Below are 18,114 nucleotides of genomic sequence, written 5' to 3'. Positions count from 1 at the left end.
TATGACTTTTGCTTAATTTTACCCCAAACTGATAAAATGTTACATTAGTCCTGAACATTTACCTTATTGTTTAGTGGTGGTGTAATTTTGTACACATCTGGACATTTTCACCTTAGCCATTATTTCTTTATTATTTATTACTTATTTTTTTTGTGTTGTCTTGTCTTTCCAGTGTATTTTCACCTTCGTCATCCAGTGGAGGCCTGGCAGACAGACGTCCGGGTCTTGAACTCTCCCCTCAGTCTATTTGTTCCAGTCCCAGTCTCAGTAGGCTTACATACATCTCAATGCATGATGGCACTGTTGTACCTACACCTGAGAGGCAAAAGGTAGAGTAGGACAAAGTGGAGCATGCCTTACGTAACAGCAATGAAACAGAAATACAACCTGATCTGTTAAATCAGCCTGCATAGCTAATAGGGCTGCATGATTTTAGGCAAAATGATAATTATACTGAACCCCTGAACATCTCACATACAGGCTACAGTAAAAGCTAACTAGTCAGTCTTCAGTCTTTCTGTGTCTTCAGTCTTCTACTAAGTCACTGTTGTGCATGTAACTTAGACAGGCATTTCACCAAAAGTTAGTCGAAAAGGGTGAACAAGGTGTTATTTTGTAAGATTAACCAGTGGTTCCTCTACATTCATTCAGGAGCGGTGGGCTGCCATTCCTAAATCCTAGCCACCGTGTTTTCAAATTTCCTTTTTTAAAAAAAATTATTACTGTCGCAAATACCCCACCGCCGCATGTCCCCACCTTCACAGCAGAGTCCTGCACTGGGTCGGATAGTTGTGAGTACTAAGGTGAACTACAGATAACAGATGTCCAGCTAACGTTATGTAACCTATCAGTAGATTCAGTTAATTGGGCCCGGTGCCAACTCAGTGTCGCTAACGTGAGTAAACTATTGATAGCATTAAGCTAATAGCTACACATGTAACTGCTGACTGCGTTTTCAGATGAGCTTGTTCAAATATTTCTCTAAGAAGAGAAAGACACCTGTTGAAGATGATGCTAGTCAGGTATCATTAGCCTTTTACTGACTCATAAATGATGCTGGTTAGGTAAAAAAATTGTTGTTCACACCTGTAATTAGATGTGAGTGTAAATTATCTAACGTTAATGTTTTATGTAATCATATAAGACAAGTAACATTAGACAGGGATTAGCAGTGGAACAAAGTGATATTGCAGGAAAGAGAGATGAGGGTAGAGTTGAAAAACCTAAAGGGAAGCTCAGGCTATCAGACTGTGAATTTCTGTACAACAGAGCCTTGGAGCTCTTCTATTAAAAAAACAAAAAAAAAAAACCCAGAAAAATTCATTGTTCTGAGCCTAGGTGCAAACTTAGCCACTGATTCTACAGCCCCATCAAGACATTATTATTTATTGTTTTTATTTGTAATTATTTAATTTTATTGTTTTATTTTTTTCTTTTTACACTCAGCCTTTAAAAAACCCCTTTCAACAGGCCATTCAATAAATAGGTTGTAAAAGTAAAATCTGCAGTCAAATGCCATTTGTTTACGCTATCATGGCTCTCCAGAGAACCTGCTCCTGCTGCTGAAAAAAATCCTAGAGGAAACACTGTTAACCCAGTTAAAATTTAGTCATTTTATCTACATGAACTATGTTGTATGAGCAGTGTATACATTTTGCTTAATTAAGCTTAATTAGTACAGTCAATCATGTACATTTATTTGTGGAAAGCCAAAATTGAACTCTGATGAAGATTAAATTTTGTGCAGCCCCAACAGCCACATTACTGTCATTAAAGCATTATACGTCAAATATTTGAAATGTGTTCTTTCACAAGGTCAACTTCCAATGCTACAATTTTTGAAGTGTGACTATTTTTTGAGGAGTCTGTACTTTCCCTGACCTGGACAGATGAATTAGTTCATTTTTGTTTTCAGTGTCAGTTGTGCTGCTGTTGATGAGTGGTAATGTATTAATCATAAGTTTGGTATTTAATGTGCTCTGTTGTTTTACTGCCCACAGAATAACCGTACCATGGCACTGAGCACCACCATCATCAGATTCAGTCCAACCCCACCTGTGGAACCTGATGAACAGTCTAACCTGGATGTTCTTGGCCTGGCCAGAAACCTTGATCAGGTTCAACCACAGCATTCTAAAAGTCTGGACCCACTACCAGCGCAGCAGAGTAAAAGCCCAGAGCCCCGTAGTGGTTCTGCTCTGAGCTGTACCCGCAGCCAGAGTGAGTGTAACTACCACTGCACTGGGGACAGAGTTGGTGACATTTCAGCAGGTTGCAAAAACCACAGGCACCTCTCTGAGTCAAATGTAAGGCAACTCACTAAAGTGGACTCAGGCTACTGCAGTAATCTGAACATTCAGCAAAATAGCAACTCTGCAGCTCCCCTCAGCTCCCAGCAGTGGGGCACCGCTAGCTCAGTGTCGTCGTCCGTGTATGCCGGTGGCCTCGGCATGCTTCCGCCCTACTTGGCGGACAGACTTCACTATGTGCCCATCCACAGTTTTAAGTCTCAGTGTCCTGGAATGATTGACCTTCCCCACCAAGGAGATATGCAGTCCCTCCTCACTGGACGCTCCCTTTTTAACTCCCAGCTGCCTCAGCAGTATTTGGGACCTGAAGCACAGCTGCATCCTAGTGTTTATCATGTGGGAGCCACAGGAAACGATCTCTACAGTGTGACCTCCACAGGCATGTCTTTTGGTTTATACTTTACTAAACAAAAGTGCTGGTGTATGTCTAGCATAATAGTAAAATACCACTATTCATAAATGTGTTCGTACCGCGTGATGGTTAAATACTTTATTCATCCCCCTGTGGTTTTGTCCTTCCTTTCCCTCGTTCTTTTCAGGCATACTGAACAATGATCTAACAGTGAGACACCTTCACCCCAATTTAGGTCCTCCAGGAATTTCCGGGGCTGCTGGTTCCCATCACCTCCCCAGACCACATCAGAGCCAACAGGAAGTGGGAATGATGGGGAAAGCCTACAGTCAGTATGGTGTGGAGCCTATGGGGACAAATGGTCTTGAGGAACTGAGAGGTAGCAGTGGTTTTTAGTGTTCATATGAAAGGTGCCTCCCTTCACCAATTCCAGTATGTTGTATACACTCTTCAATTTAGAGACAAATGATGAAACTTTAAAAATGTTGTGAGATCAGGCCATTGTTAGGCTGGTGTTCTTCACTGACTAATCATGTCTGTGGGCAGCACTGTGTTTACACAGGGAGCTAATCATTTTCTTGATCATTGCAGAAAATTACAGCAAGCATTTTTTAAATTGTTGCAATCAAGTATGGCCTTCAAATCTTAGCCTCTCCATCTCTTTATTTACGTAGTCCAATACTTGCCTTTTCTACTATTCCACTTTTATCCTCAGGCCAAGTGGTGGTGCCAGAGGAACTTCGGTTCCCTCATGCCTGCTGTGTGGGCATCGCCTCGCAGACCTCCCTCAGCCTCTTTAACCCTTCTGAGAGATGGCAGCAAGTGTCAATCACTGTCACCAGCCTTTCCATTGATGGAGAGAAGGTGAGCGGAGAGTTACATGTGGCAAAGCAGATGTCATCTTTGATATGCAGTAGCTCATAATGCCATTATGTGATGAAAAAAATGACTCGCTGCCCAGTAAAATATAATTTAACAGACATAACTAAAAGCACAAATTCACTTGTTATCACTCAGCATATGATTTTAATCTATGCTTTAATATTCCATGCCAATTCCTACAGGTGGACAGTTTGCCTTATCAGTGGCTGATGGTGAAGAACAAGACAATCATTGGCCCCAAGAGTACAGAGGAGCAGAAAGTGTTGTTCATCCCTCCCCAGGCTGGTGTCTACCAGTGCATCCTCAGTGTTTACTCTTGGCCTGCAGCTGCTGAGACAGAGGTGGCTGCCAGGGCGAACATCTTTGCCAGAAGGGTGGCACTTGTCGCTATAGCTGAGAACCCTTCTCTAGAGGTGAGAGGCTCCAGATAACATTTATGACCAAAGATGCATAAAAATTGAGACTAAGTGAAATACTTGAGAGTTGAAACTTACTGAGATAAAGTTTTGAGATAATATAGGTGTCAAGTTGTCTATTCCCTTCATCAGTAAAAGACATGTGTGTATATATATGTGTATATATATATATATATATATATATGTGTGTGTGTGTGTGTGTATATATATATATATATATATATATATATATATATATATATATATATATATATATATATATATATATATATATATATATATATATATATATAATTGAATCTGTTGCACAGTATGTAACACAGGATATAAAATTCATTTGATTTTCAGATTGAAGTTTCCAAATCTGGCTGTTTGGATTTTGGAGACCTTCCAGGAGGCAGCGCCAAATCTCTTCCTGTGAAAGTGCTCAACAGGACTCATGCCACAGTACCCATCCGTCTGGTCATCAGTGCAGTGAGTCAGCATAGCCTATTTTGACAACGTTTTTATGACATTTCTTCCTATTGTCTGACCAACAGTCACATTCACTGGCATCTATAACAGTAATACAGTGACCTCCAGTGGCAGCTGTATGGGTTCTACATGATAGATTTGTGTGAAGAATAAAACACAGGTGTTGCCGTGTTTAAGTGCAGCTTGTGTGACTGCATGTTGCTACTGTTTTTATATTATGAAAAGTAAATATTTATAAGTCATTCATTGTATTTAGTGCAATGTCTAATATGCTTTCCTTACTAATGATTTTGCTCCAACTACACTTGAGTGTTTTATTTTTTTATGGTGGAGCAGAGCTGGATTTTTAACAGGTCATCTTTGCAGGGGTTAGCATGACAAACTGTGTCTGAGTGGTTCAAATTGTACTCTTTATTTCTCCAGAATGCTACAGCATGGCGGTGCTTCACCTTCTCTAAACACCCTGTTACCATGACATCTGAGGGCGCACAGCAGGCTGGACACATGACCCCAGTGTCCTCTCCTTTGGTGATGAATCATGTGATGCATGCCAGCTACGGCGAGGTTAGACTTGCCAAAATCATTACAGCAATACTCAGCATCTCAGTCATGTAGTCATTTCATTTACGCTGTTTTAAAAAAAAAAAAAAAAATCATATTTCTGCTAAGGCTGCTGACGCAGTTGCAGTAGTAAGGTGGAAAGTGATTTCTAGCTAAAAATTTTTAATTTTTTTTTCCCCAGAATCCAGAAAGCTTCATGGTCTGGGTTCATTTCAAGGCCCCTCAGAAGTACACAGTCTCTTCAGGTAATCAGTCATGTCTAAATACATAAATGTGTTACGTTTTTTATAGGTCACCCAACCCATAATATTCTAAAAATTATTAGATGTTTGTTTTTCAGATGAAACAAAGTTACAAAACAAATCCCAACAAAAGGTGTTTTCTGCTATGCTTAAATCTTTATGTTTGGACTTATCAGGGGAGCTTGGTCCGGCTGACGAGTACAGTGCTCGAGTGGACATTGAAGTGGACTGCCCTGGTCCGAGTCATGTGATCAGGAGTATTCCACTCAGAGCCAGGTCTGGAACTGCAAGGGTCCATGCTCCTAAAGATCTGCAGGTAGCGAAGCTCTCAAACTGACTGAGTGCACACTGATTAATTAAATCAATTTTAGAACAGTTAAACCTCTCATTTTTATTTGCCTTCAAGTTAGAGGTAATAATAACTTTTTATTAGCATGGTAAATTTCTCACTTGTTCAAGCTTTTTCTGGCTTTTGTAGACTTGTCAGTGAACTGTTATTTGTGCTTCTTTTGTCTAGACCGTTAGCCTGTCTGCTCCACTGGGGAAATCTAGTCAACAGACGTTGCCATTAAAGAATGCGGGAAACATTGATGTGCAGCTAAAACTCAAGGTAATTCTGACCTTTACTTTTCTTATTAGATTTGGGGTTTGGATAAGCCTCTGTGACATTTTGAGCCTGGAACTTGGCACATACAGCAGGGATCCATTGATATTTTGCTTCTGTTTTTTGTGCTTTTTCAATTTTTTGCCTTTTTTTTCTGTCTTCCTTCTCTTACTTCTTTCTAACTTTGTTTCTTCTGTTTCTCCCTTCTTCTTGCCCTTTTCTGTTCTGTTCTCTCCTTTCTTGTCTCACCCACTTCATTTTCATTTCCTGTACTCCATCTCTCTTTTTTGTCTATTTCTTCTCTACCTCCGTGATGCCTCTGCAACCTTCAAAACACTTGTTCCTTTGCTGTTTACAGAGCAGTGAGGCTGAGAACAGTTTTTCTGTGACACCTGATGAACTGTTCCTAGGAGTGGGAGAGGAACAAGGCATTGTGGTGTCTTTCAAAGCAAAGGGCAACAGGAAATCTAGAGAAAGGTATAAAAATCTTTCTTGCATTTAAATGAATTGCACTCAAATACTTAAGAGTACAGTGGGTTTTCTGCAGCATCCAGATTTATTTAAAGCCCCCTAAATAAGAAACTCAAATTTAATTCTGTGATTGGGTTAAAGAATTAAAAATACCACGATAAAACAAATGGATTTCTGCTAGGGGAACATGACATTTGATGTTTGTGTAACCAGGTTTCTAGACTTCTAAAAGGGAAGTGCTGCTGTGACCGCAATGTTGAGGGATGAAATAAAATATATTGTAATTACTTGTGACCTTGTATCTTTTATATTCAAAGTAATTGAATCCATTCTGAATAACACTGAAATAACAGCAACATAATTATGTGTACCTTCTAGAACTCTAAATGCATTTGTGTTGAGTAGGCTCTTTTTTGTGCATGTCCAAAGTTCTGTCGTGTGCAGTGAGCATCTAAACACATAGGAATACATTTTGTTGCTATTTTACAGCCTTCTCACCATCTTGGTGCTACCATCAGGACCACAGTATGAAGTAATTCTGAAAGGAGAAGTAATCCCTGAAGACTCTGGAAAACGTGCACTTCCTGCTGCTGCTGCTGTCTGTGGCCCTGGTCTGACCAATGACGTCCCACCAATCCTCTCTAATAAACAGTTCGTAGCCTGGGGAGGGGTCACCCTGGGACGAGCTGTGTAAGCAACTTTTCAGTTTTTCATTAATTCCATTGGTACTTGGTTACTGAAAAAACTCTTTCTTGGTATCAATTATTCATTGGAATGTGATCAATAAAAAACTCAAGGCCCAGTGGTGCATCTTATTCTATTAAGGCTTGTATAATGTTATTCATGAGAAGGGACAGAGGGTGTCTACAGGGAGTGTTATTCCTCAGAAGCTATTTCAACATAATGCAAAATTTATTTATAGTCATTCAAGGAAGGTAAAGAACAGACAGCAGTAAGAAATCTAAATCCCCTGAGAATCAATGTATCCTATTAGGTTTTAACTGGACTGAAGTATGACTTGGCCATTCTACATAAATTTGGACTTGACTCTCAATTTGAAAATGGCTGTTAAGCAAAGTTTGTCAAAGATACAAAGTTGGCCTCAAAACTCCTGTGTCCTGCCTTCACATAACAAAGAACCAACAAAATTATTTTGTAGCCAACAGAAGCTGGTTCTAAGGAACAACTCGACCGACGCTTCACAGCAGCTGCGCTTGCTCATTCGTGGTCAAGACCAGGACTGTTTTCAGGTAGACTCTAATATATTCGGATTTAAAAACTAACAAACAGGCCATCATTTGTATTCTTTCTTGTTCAAAGTATTCTAACATTCTGTTTTTCCAAATTGACATCCTTGTTGGAACCACGTGTAGAATTTATGAGTTTGATAAATCTACTGAAAATGTTTGAATCCACATGTTGTTTAGATGACTGGACCATGGCATCTTTTTTGCATTTGCCTATATTAAATACTGTTTTTCTTTGATCATACAGGTAAATGTTTTTCTGTAAGTGTTAAGCTTGTATAGTTTAGTGTTTAAATGTATGAACTTGTTTGTTCCTCAGCTCCAGAGTATGTTCAGTCCTGAAGAGCGATTGACCCGGCATGGAGAACTGTCCATTCGTCCCAAAGAGGATGTTACCGTCCATCTGCTCTTTGCTCCCACCAGGGTGGCCTGCATGTTGGCCAAGCTGGAGATCAAACAGTCTGGAGTTCGGCCTTCACAACCAGGGGTCAAATTCACCGTGAGGATGTGGCCATTACAGACCTGCTGTGACTTATTTTTCTGAAATCATTGTCTCTTAAACTCTCTATAGATCCAATTTTTTCATGCATTACTGTTTTTTGCTGTCTCTTTGCTGTGTTATCTCCATCTCTGCAGAGCTTTGGCTGTAGCTTAATTCAGTCTTTATGCTTTAAATCGGCAGATTCCACTGTCTGGCTACGGTGGTACCAGCAACATCATCCTGGAGGAGCAGAGGAAACAGGCAGATGGCTACGTGGCTACACTGACCGACATTGCTGCTGGTCGCATCAGCAAAGTTTGTCTGTGTGTGAGAAACACTGGTTCTAGAGCAGCTTTCATCAAAGCTGTGGCCTTCTCTGATGTGCAGACACGATCGGTTATGGAGCCCTCCATCATCAGCCTCGCCCCTTCACAGTTTGTACTGAAGGAAAGGACACAAGAGGTATGAGGGTGGATACTATTGATATGCATTTCACTATTCCAGTTTAACTTAGAAATATGAATTTGAAAAGTTTAGCTGGTAATTTTCTTTAAAGAAGTATTTTAAGTTGAATTAATTCTTTCAGATTTTTTTTCTCCTTCCTGCCTTGCATATGCTGGGACATGACCCTGTTGCTAATGTCTGTGTGTTTTCAGGTGATCACTGTGCTAATGAAGTCCACCCAAAGAGAGCAGAGCCTGTGTGAGTCGGCCAATGCCCTGTTGGCTACAGTCTGTCTGTTCTGTGGAGATGAGGTCTCCAGGCAGCAGTACAGAAGGTGACACCTTCTAACATTTAGTTTTATAGTAATCTTTGTGCTGTTGAAGTATTAATAGTTAACTCTCTGGGACTTGGTAGTGGTTAACAGATAATTAAACCTGAACTGTCTTGAGGAAAGATTTAATACAAACTTTGATGTAGTGAAAAAGTCATGTTTTAAAACAGTGATCATAGTCGTATTGATGTCAGTTTCCTTTAGCATTAAAGTACTACTCTGTTCAACATAGGCCAGAACAGTACTTTAATAAGGAAGCTATACTTCATATACAATTCACCAGGTTCAGAAGAAACTGTATGCTTCTGCAGAGGAGCCGACACTGTTGATGTTATTCAGAGGAGCAATTCGTTGTACTTTTCTCAATTCCACAGCCAAGTCTAAAAAAAAGTTAAATCAAGCCTTTTTTCATGTCCATTTTTGTTATCACAAAGCATGTTTGTGTATAGCAAATGCTGATGGATGATGAACATACATTTTTTCTAAATCATTAAAAATGCTGATTGAGTTTATAGAGCTGATTCCAGATGGCTCTGCTGTTGTGAGAAAGCTGTTTTCTTCCCTTTACATTGTTGTTGTGTTTGTTCTTTCAGATTGCTTCAGAGCAAACCAGAAGTTGTGCGGAAAGCTCTGTCTGAGAACAGTCTGCTGAAAAACATAGACTTCAATGAAAAGTTCCTTGGAGAAGAAAATGTTACAGAGAGTAAGATGCCATTATCATGCTGGACCAAAAGCCTTTTAGATCTTCACTTAAATGGCTTAGAACTTCTCTAAAAATGTAGTTCAAACATTCAGTAGATAGTCGTGAGAATAATATTCTACAGTGTTCTCACATTTAACTTTGTTCCTCTATAGCCTTTTAGCGAATGTAATCCAGCAGTTAACCTTTAGCTGTTAACCTATTACCCAGCTCTCTAGTCAGTTCAGGAAAGCTGAAAGCTGTTTCCCCATTTCACTGCTTCCATTATTCTAATGTCTGACTCACAACTAAATAAGCACACTTGTCACTTTTTCATAATAGTCACAGTAGCAGTCTGACTGTGTTGTACGAGCATTTCTGCTTTTTCTACGAGAAAAGTGTGATTGACAGCAGTGACTGATTGGCACGTACCAGATGACAACATATTGATTGAAGCTTTTACATATAGTGTTTCTGCCAATCTAGACAGCTGTGGAAAGTGGCAACAAGATATGCAAAAATATACTTGTAAAAATGGACAGCAATTGGTTAGATGTGGAAAAAGACATGGATCTGCTCCCACTTTGTGCAGGGGACAGGGTGAGCAGACAGCTTAATTGGACCACAAGGATCATGAACTTCCTAAAGTACCAAGCATTTGAGATGCCATATATTCTGGAACGGTTTTATCAGACATGAATATAGCTGTAAGGAACATGAACGTAAAAGTCATCTATGTCTGAATAATGTCTGAGAACTGCCATTTAACAGCTTAACACAGCCAGCAATGATGCATTTTCAGTTTTTTTTTTTTTTTTTTTTTAAAGTCACATCTGACACTGGAAGGTCTTTGCATAAAATTCCAGTATAAAGGCAGAGATAAAATTTAAAAAAAAAATATATGATTTTAGAAGGTCATTTAAGAGGATTGTTGAAACATTTGTTTAAAGTTTTGATGCATTTGACATGTGATTTCACTTCTCTGTAGCCTACGACCTTCCCCAGCGGCCCAATGAGGCTCACATCTTCTATGGCAACATGAGTAAGGTGGTGGTGTCATTGCTGGGAAGTACAAACAGCAGAGACTGTGAGGAGAGCGAGCGTTCTGAGCTGCTCCTGCCCTCCACCAGACACAGCTCAGAAACAGATAGGTAATACAACACATAGCAAATTTCACTAACCTTCTGTTGAATATGTTGTTCTTTTCTAACGTACAGACTGTTTGATGCAACATACTTATTTTGATTTTATTAGTCATTTCACTATAGTAAAAGCATCTAAAAAAACAATAATGTGACTTGAGGTTCTCTACTATGTTTGTATATTGCTGCTCTGTGTTAAAATACACGAAGCATTGTAGTTATCAGTGTAATGTAATAATGTAATTTTCAGTGGTTCAACAAATGGCAATGCGTCTCTGGATGTGCTGCCAGTGAAGGGTCCCCAGGGTCCAGCACTGAGAGTGGCAGAGCCTTCCTTAAAGGTACTGCAAGGCCTCCTTAACAGCCATGATGGTTTCTTACAATGACTGCTGATTATTGTAGTGCTTTTTCAAATGGATTAACAGGATTTTCAGTGATTCATGTGAACAATGTGTATAGTCTTTGAATGGAGATTATGCCTTTCCATCAGGTTTCAGAACCATTACACAGGCAGCCTGAGTCCTGGACCATCCACCCAGAACAGCTCGTCCTTGCTGCTCCCACCATCAGTGAGTCGAATCTAGATTTTAAAAGTGTATTATTGTGTGTGAACTCGATTTTGAATGCAGTTGATGTCGCAACTAGTGAATCTTTTTTGTCATTTAAAGCTGGTGCATCCACCACTAGTCACGTTCAGATCCGGAACAGCACTTCCAGAGAGCTCAACTTTGATTTGTCCTGGCCCGCTCACTGCCTCACCATCACCCCACAGCATGGAGTTATCGAGCCTCAGTAAGTATAAACTCGGTTGTTCCATAAAAAATATTTTTGCAAAGGTGAATGCCTACCAAGAGTTCAAATTTTTGGGTGATGATGTTTTCTGAGTATCTTTCTGTTTAGCTTTCTTTTTTCATCAGCATTTATTACGCTGTGTAAATGAATATACAATGTTCAACATACACTTAATGTTTGGGACAAATTATTATGAGGTTTGTAGATTGAGACAGAAGTAAAAACTGCAAAAAAAAATCTAAAAACTTTGGCAAAATTGTTCATTTTTTTGGTCCATTTATTATTGAATCTACAATGGAACAATGAGCACAAACAATGAGAGGATCTGAATACTTTCCGGATCTACTGTATATGTCAGTAATTTTGGCATGATTATCGTTAGCTTTACTAGAAGAACAGTGCTAGAAAGTGAAATCACAATCTATGTGACTTAGTGACATTAATTGTCACAGTTGTATCTGATTTCTTCTTTATTGTCAATCAAGGTGCCACCTGCAGATTTTGGTCAGCCCCAACCCCTCACTAGCAACCAAACCTGCCCTGCTGCCATGGAGCGGACAGATTTATGTTCAGTGTGACGGTCGACAGAAGGTGGGGATGCTGAGGACATACTCACTGTACAATTGTTTAAACAAATGCTGCCTTGGATTGTGAGAAGTTAACGTTGCTCAGCTAGTGCAATGTGTTGTCTGCTTCAGTTTATAAAGGTTCAGATACGACGGGACCTAGCTTTGGATGTGTCTGCAGCCCCAGCAGATTCTACTCTGTCAGCCCTGCCTCCTCAAGCTGCTACTCCCGTGCTGCCTGTGGCCAGGCTCACCAAGCCTTTGCTAACACCCCAGACACCTCTGGACCTGCTGGAGATCAGCAACAAGACAATCATCTTCCCCACCACTCCCTCAGGGGAATCATCTGGTAAGGAGGTGGCTGACGGCTGGAAAGAATCTGCTTTCTTACTAACAATAAAACTCTACATTAATACGTTGTGCTCAAGCCTTCAGTCTTACAACAATTATCTTCAAGGATCCTTTGTGTCAAATACTTTCCAGTCTGTTGAGTTTTTAAGTTGTAGTCTTTTAGGCAGCACATGGTATCTGTATTAATGTGGGAGACTAAAACTCTCCTTCTCCTATACTTCAGAGGCCCAGCTGGAGGTACAGAATGGGGAAGTAGAAGTGAGGTGGTACCTCTCATCATTTGCCCCACCATATGTCAAGGTGCTTTTTTCTTCATTATCTCTTTGTTCTATCAGTTGTTTCATTCCATTTACTGTTTTTCTCTTTGGCTTCTTTAACATCATTCTCTGGGGAACAGATGCTTTCACTGCTTTTGTAGTTTGTTTCCAGTTTTTTTTTTTTGAATGTTTTTTTGTAAGTGCAACTAAATCCTTTTTGTCTTATGACTCATTTGGTGTATAGTTTGTTATATTTTCTTTCTTGATGCTCCTGTTTTAATGTTATAGTTTGTTACTAGGCATTGTGTGCAGTGGTTCAGCTCAAATTGTGGTCCTTTCTCTTTCCTCAGGGGGTTGATAACACTGGAGACGTTTACCGGGCCACCTACACAGCTTTCAGATGTTCCAGGGTCTCAGGAACCCTGGGAGCCCATGAGAAGATGCAGGTAGGCACTGACATCGAACTAGGTTTGAAAGGTCATTGCGAAGGGAAGATTAAGATTTACTGCAAGTGTTGTGGGTTACAGGGAAAATGATCTCATGATACTTGCTATTTTTAGATTGGAAAATACAGTGGGAAATTAGAAAAGAAAACACTGGCATTTAAACACTTGTGTTGAGAAAAGTTTTACTGATATTATATCTGTATTGATCTGCTTTTATGTTATTTCTGTATTTTAAAATTACTATTTTAAAATATTTATTATTATTTATTATTTATATTACTATTTCAACATTTGTACTCTTAGTTGCATTTTTCTAATTGTTTGACTGTTTATCTTTTATGTCTTACCAATTGCTAGTATTTGCTGATATTTGTTGTTATACATGATTAACATTTTTTTTTAAATAAATTCATGCACCAAATTATCTAAAGAAAAATGATTGGAAGATTAAATGAGAACTAAAATAATTGTTTATTGCAGCCAAATACGTTTAAGTAGTATTGCAATCCTTGCAACAAAAATCCATCTTGAAGTCTGCATTTAGAAGGACATGTGTTAATATAACATGCAGTTTATAGTTAAGACCCCCTGTGGTGAAAATCCAGTTGTTGTTTTTTTACCTTGTTGACATGTCAATGTTTTTTTTTTCTTTTTTAAATATGTTGGAGGATAGATGATGAGTAAATAAACAGTCTACGCCATGGCTGAGTATGTCGTGGTGACAGTCACAAATTTAGATTTTCAGAGTTTCATATGTAACAAACTCAAGGAGGCAATCCCATTAACCTTTTCATATCATATTTTTGTCAGAATTGGTTTCCAGTTGAATTGCATATGGCTGAATTACTCTAACATTGCAACTGGCCTTTGTGTAGTGCAGAGTAGTTCAGTGTTTGAGCAGAGTTGTAGGTTAGCTGGTGTGTTCCAGCTGCAGTCAGTGTTAGGGATTTAATAGATCTAGTCATTCTAAAGGAGACAGTGCTGTAGAGTTACATTTAATCCATTTTAAAGCATGAAGAAATTATTAGTATGGAAAAAAAACTCAAAGAGGAGTTTTAGGAATTAAATCAACAACTGGAGACAGACTTCAACTAACTGAGATTGTTTCCTATAATTTCTTTCTCTTTTATACCCTCCTAGGTGCCCATTAGCTTCCTGCCCAGGGACCGCGGTGACTATGCTCAGTTCTGGGACTTGGAGTGCCATCCTGTGTCTGAGCCCCAGCAGAAAACCAGAATCCGCTTCCAACTCTGTGGCACTGTGAGAACTCATTTATTAGTTGTTTTCAGATTTACCCTGACCTGGGATTTGGATGTCATAAGGAAACCAAATGCAGAGAATGCAATGCAAAGAATTGTTGTGCCTCTGGAAAATGCATTGTTCCCTTGCATTATGGAATAGCTTTGCACAAACTAAATACTGTCTGCTACTCTTGACTCTTGAAAAGAAAAATTACTTCACTTACCCCAACATCAACTTTTTTAGAGAGTCTGGTGTCAAAAACCAAAACTGAAAATAGCTGTACTGTGCTCTTTCATAGAAGTCCCTATGCGTTTATGCTTTCTTTACTTCTTCAACAGCCATGTGATCATCAGTGTTTTCCTTTTTGCTCCCACTGACCGAGCTTCAACCAAGCAACAATGTACAAAACTCTGCATTTAGGTCAACTTAAATGTATTGTTCTACCGTTAACAGGCGTTGTGTAAAGCAATGATGTTCAGCCCCAGTCCAAAATATGTGTACATGACCAATGCTCACTGGTGAAAATGCTCTCTTTAAAGCAATATAATGTGCCCCATTACCATTATCAGTTAAAAAAAAACGACAAAAAAAAAAAAAACAACAAAACTGCCAACCCCCCCAGGATTCATGGTAATGCCTTGACTGTGTCTTTGTAGTGTTGGTGACAGAATTAACAAATGAAAACAGTGGGTTGTGGGATGGGATCGAGATCCACCCTGCTGAGATGGGCCTGCAAGGAGCTTCGTGTGTGTGCCGTTTTTATTGCGAAGTATCATGACAGACCCAGTTAACTTAAGAGCATACATACACAGCAAGTGGGATGTTGGATAGATAGCGCCACATAAGTAGGTTAAGTGGCTATGATGGCGGTGCTTTTGTAGTCTTTTTGTCTTGTGATGCATTGTTAACGTGGAAAGCCAAATTGTTCAGCAGTGTTTATGGCTATTCTATGACATAAGTGTTGCACCTGGTAGTTTGATGAGGAACTAAATATGAAAGTAATTTTTGATGTGTCCCAACACCAATAAAGAAATATCTATTGTGCATGATAAACTTGAAAAGATGTTAGGTGCTATTCATTTTCAGGAGTATTTTGTTAACCATCTGTTTTGAAGTTGTCTTGATACACTGCAAAAACTACAGGGGTCAAATCCTAAGGCAGTGTGTGTGTTTTTAAAGGGCGTCAGGTCTGGACCAATGGAAGGACCAGAGGAGGGAGACTGCTCATTGGTGAAGACAGAGGCTCCATTCAAGACCAGGAAGAGAGCCGATGCCTCAGCAGTGAAAACCAGGTAAATCCAGCTAAATCTAAAAATGTGTATGACCCCAATCAGGACTTTTTGTTAAGTTAGTTAAAATGAGCCATGTAAAGGACTATATGAGCTTGTCAGTGATGCGAATTAAACACAAGAGAAGCTGTCAGAGAGCGCTGTACTCCGCCAAGGCTGCTCAATCATATGATTTCCGGCGAATGAAATCTTTAAAAACATTCATTGTCTGCAGCGGTGGATTTTTAGTAGGACTACATTCGTGTGATTGTCAGCAGGCAGCTGACGTAGTGTTCACTGGTTGTCATAGTTACAGTGATGCCATGCCGCTATCTCGCAATGATACAGAAATCTTTAACAAATGTGTGGATCCAGACTATCACTTGATCGTTGTCATTTCTGACCTTCCCTGAATATTTCATCCAAATCCATTAATCCTTTTTTGAGTAATGTTGCACATAGATTAACAGACGGACAAATATACGCTGATTGTACTTCTTGATGGAGTAATAAATGTTTGTAAATTTGTTGTGTGAATATTAGCCCATTTACAAAAAGACAACAATTTGAAACGCAAAGTACTCCATTAAAGTTCCGTTTATGTCGTCTCCTTTCTTATTAAAAATTACACTATTTATGATTAACATTCTTTAAGATCTAGAATTTCATTGTAATGTGGTTCATATGATGATTGATTTTTTTTACCATAAGTTGTCCTATCTTCAGATCATATTTATGGCTGTTGTGCTTCCTATTGTAACTGGTACTTTTTGTAATCGTCAGCCAGGAGGAGGCTGTGTGGAGGGGTGTGCATTCTCCACAGGATCTGTACACCTTCCCAGCCACACGGGTGGGTGAGTCCAGCACTCTGAAGGTCAGCTTCCGCAACAACTCGTCCGACACGCATGAGGTGAGGCATACCTTATCTTCATGAAGACGTTTAGAAGAAGATATTTTTTTCTTGCTTACTGCAGCAGAAACTGAAATATAGTTATACATATGCAGCACTATCTTGTCGAGAAAAGAAAGGCTGTCAGAGCTAAAGCGAGGAAGTAAGGCTATAAAGGATCATTTTAAAATTCTTTAGTTTTTTTTTGCCTGTGGAGATGAGACCTTGTCATCTCAGACATAGAGGATCAGTGTGTTAAAAAGAAGTAAAAAGTTAACTTCTAGACCTGAGATTTTACAGAGCAGATACTAGCTCTGTCTGTGCGCATCAGTCTCTACTGCTAAAAGGAATTGCATGACTGAATTAATGTATTTGCACTGACTGATAAATGGAATAACAGCACCTAACATGTGTGACTATGCTTTGCATGGATTTGACATTTGATGTGTGGCTTCTTTAATTGAATTGCAGCTGAAATTTGTAAACCCTAGGGAGCCCTTCCACATCAAGCATTCCAAATACTCCCTGAGGTGAGTCCAGTGGTTGTTATCCCTAACAGAAACTCTTCATTTTTTGGATTGTAGCCGGGTGAATCAGAAATTCTGTGAACTTTTAGTCATCTTTATAAACTCCTGCCTACCACTTGTTTTTTTTTTTTTTTTTTTTTTTTTTACTGTACTTCCACTTTAGGGATTTTGTGTATATTTGTGTCATGACACTAAGCAACTAGATACTGGAGTTAATCAAAACGTACTCTCTGATATATCTTGGGAATGCTCACTGTGGGAGGTCTTGTGAGACATTGGGACCTGGAGGATGATGTTGCTATATACGGTGCACACTTGAGGCCTCGAGGAACACTCATATTGTGTCTCACTAAGGCCTGGGGAAGTGCTGCCTGACCACAGGTACCAGCTGTGTTGTACTGTGCTGAAAGGGACTGTGTTCAGAATGGGCACATGCACTTTGTGTTTCTGAAAAGGGAAAAACAATGTACATGAAGAGAGGTGTTAAAAAAAATACCGAAATTCATGGACTTCCTCCACAAAGAATAAACAGTGTCAGACATATTATTGTATGGCATCTATATGTCATGTGTTGCCACAATCTGAACCTGGCCCAGCTTTGCAGTAGGTGTATTGTGTGTGCTGATGTGATGGCCTTGTGGTGTTCCCAGCATGTCATGGCATTAGTGGGGAATTTGTAGGTCCCCATAAATCTTACAAAGCAGTGATTTAAGGGTCTCCTTTATGTATTCAAAAGTTCTCCATTTACTTTACAAAAGTCTCAAATATTTTTTCAATCATATAGTATGTAGCATTTAGTTTTAAAATCCTTCTGCATCCATAATTAGCAAATAGTGACTGGAAAATAGCTGGTGCCGTTTTGCCACTCCTCTTATCTAATGTAAAATTTATACACAGACCTTAAATTAATTGTACTTTCAATTGGCTAGTCTCTCCATCCATTGTCTGCTGCTTGTCTATGTCAAGGTAGCGAATGAATAATTAATGCCGTTATTAGAGCTGCAGCTCATGATCATTTCGTTACTGAGCATTCTATGTGACGTTAGAAAACAGTTTTAAATAAATGCCACTCACAAGGTCAAAGATCCAAAGTCAGAAAATTGTTAGATTTGATAAATGTAACCATGATGATCATTTGTTA

The 18,114-nt window shown here is 39.3% G+C and overlaps 1 protein-coding gene across 4 annotated transcripts in view; it reads left to right on the top strand.

Annotated features, from left to right (window-relative positions):
- cep192 (centrosomal protein 192) overlaps nt 1-18,114 on the top strand; it is a 33,166-nt gene that overhangs the window by 13,249 nt on the left and 1,803 nt on the right. For 2 of the 4 annotated variants that reach the window (XM_035946126.2, XM_035946123.2), the window contains 29 exons: nt 173-329; nt 2,001-2,688; nt 2,849-3,040; nt 3,377-3,525; nt 3,726-3,956; nt 4,308-4,433; nt 4,857-4,997; nt 5,176-5,239; nt 5,413-5,552; nt 5,754-5,846; nt 6,199-6,317; nt 6,801-7,001; nt 7,471-7,561; nt 7,878-8,057; nt 8,241-8,501; nt 8,696-8,817; nt 9,408-9,517; nt 10,482-10,644; nt 10,886-10,976; nt 11,126-11,204; nt 11,304-11,427; nt 11,913-12,018; nt 12,126-12,342; nt 12,568-12,644; nt 12,952-13,047; nt 14,188-14,307; nt 15,469-15,581; nt 16,341-16,467; nt 16,918-16,976. In XM_035946126.2, coding sequence (XP_035802019.2) covers nt 173-329; nt 2,001-2,688; nt 2,849-3,040; nt 3,377-3,525; nt 3,726-3,956; nt 4,308-4,433; nt 4,857-4,997; nt 5,176-5,239; nt 5,413-5,552; nt 5,754-5,846; nt 6,199-6,317; nt 6,801-7,001; nt 7,471-7,561; nt 7,878-8,057; nt 8,241-8,501; nt 8,696-8,817; nt 9,408-9,517; nt 10,482-10,644; nt 10,886-10,976; nt 11,126-11,204; nt 11,304-11,427; nt 11,913-12,018; nt 12,126-12,342; nt 12,568-12,644; nt 12,952-13,047; nt 14,188-14,307; nt 15,469-15,581; nt 16,341-16,467; nt 16,918-16,976 — 4,437 coding nt within the window. The remainder of the gene's footprint in view (nt 1-172; nt 330-2,000; nt 2,689-2,848; nt 3,041-3,376; nt 3,526-3,725; nt 3,957-4,307; nt 4,434-4,856; nt 4,998-5,175; nt 5,240-5,412; nt 5,553-5,753; nt 5,847-6,198; nt 6,318-6,800; nt 7,002-7,470; nt 7,562-7,877; nt 8,058-8,240; nt 8,502-8,695; nt 8,818-9,407; nt 9,518-10,481; nt 10,645-10,885; nt 10,977-11,125; nt 11,205-11,303; nt 11,428-11,912; nt 12,019-12,125; nt 12,343-12,567; nt 12,645-12,951; nt 13,048-14,187; nt 14,308-15,468; nt 15,582-16,340; nt 16,468-16,917; nt 16,977-18,114) is intronic. The other 2 variants (XM_035946124.2, XM_035946125.2) reach the window with 2 other exon arrangements.

The sequence above is a fragment of the Amphiprion ocellaris genome, chromosome 9 (genome assembly GCF_022539595.1).
Source record: "Amphiprion ocellaris isolate individual 3 ecotype Okinawa chromosome 9, ASM2253959v1, whole genome shotgun sequence".
In the NCBI taxonomy this organism is placed as follows: domain Eukaryota; kingdom Metazoa; phylum Chordata; class Actinopteri; family Pomacentridae; genus Amphiprion; species Amphiprion ocellaris.
Note: the sequence above shows the minus strand (reverse complement) of the source record. Positions and strands in the feature narration are given on the sequence as shown.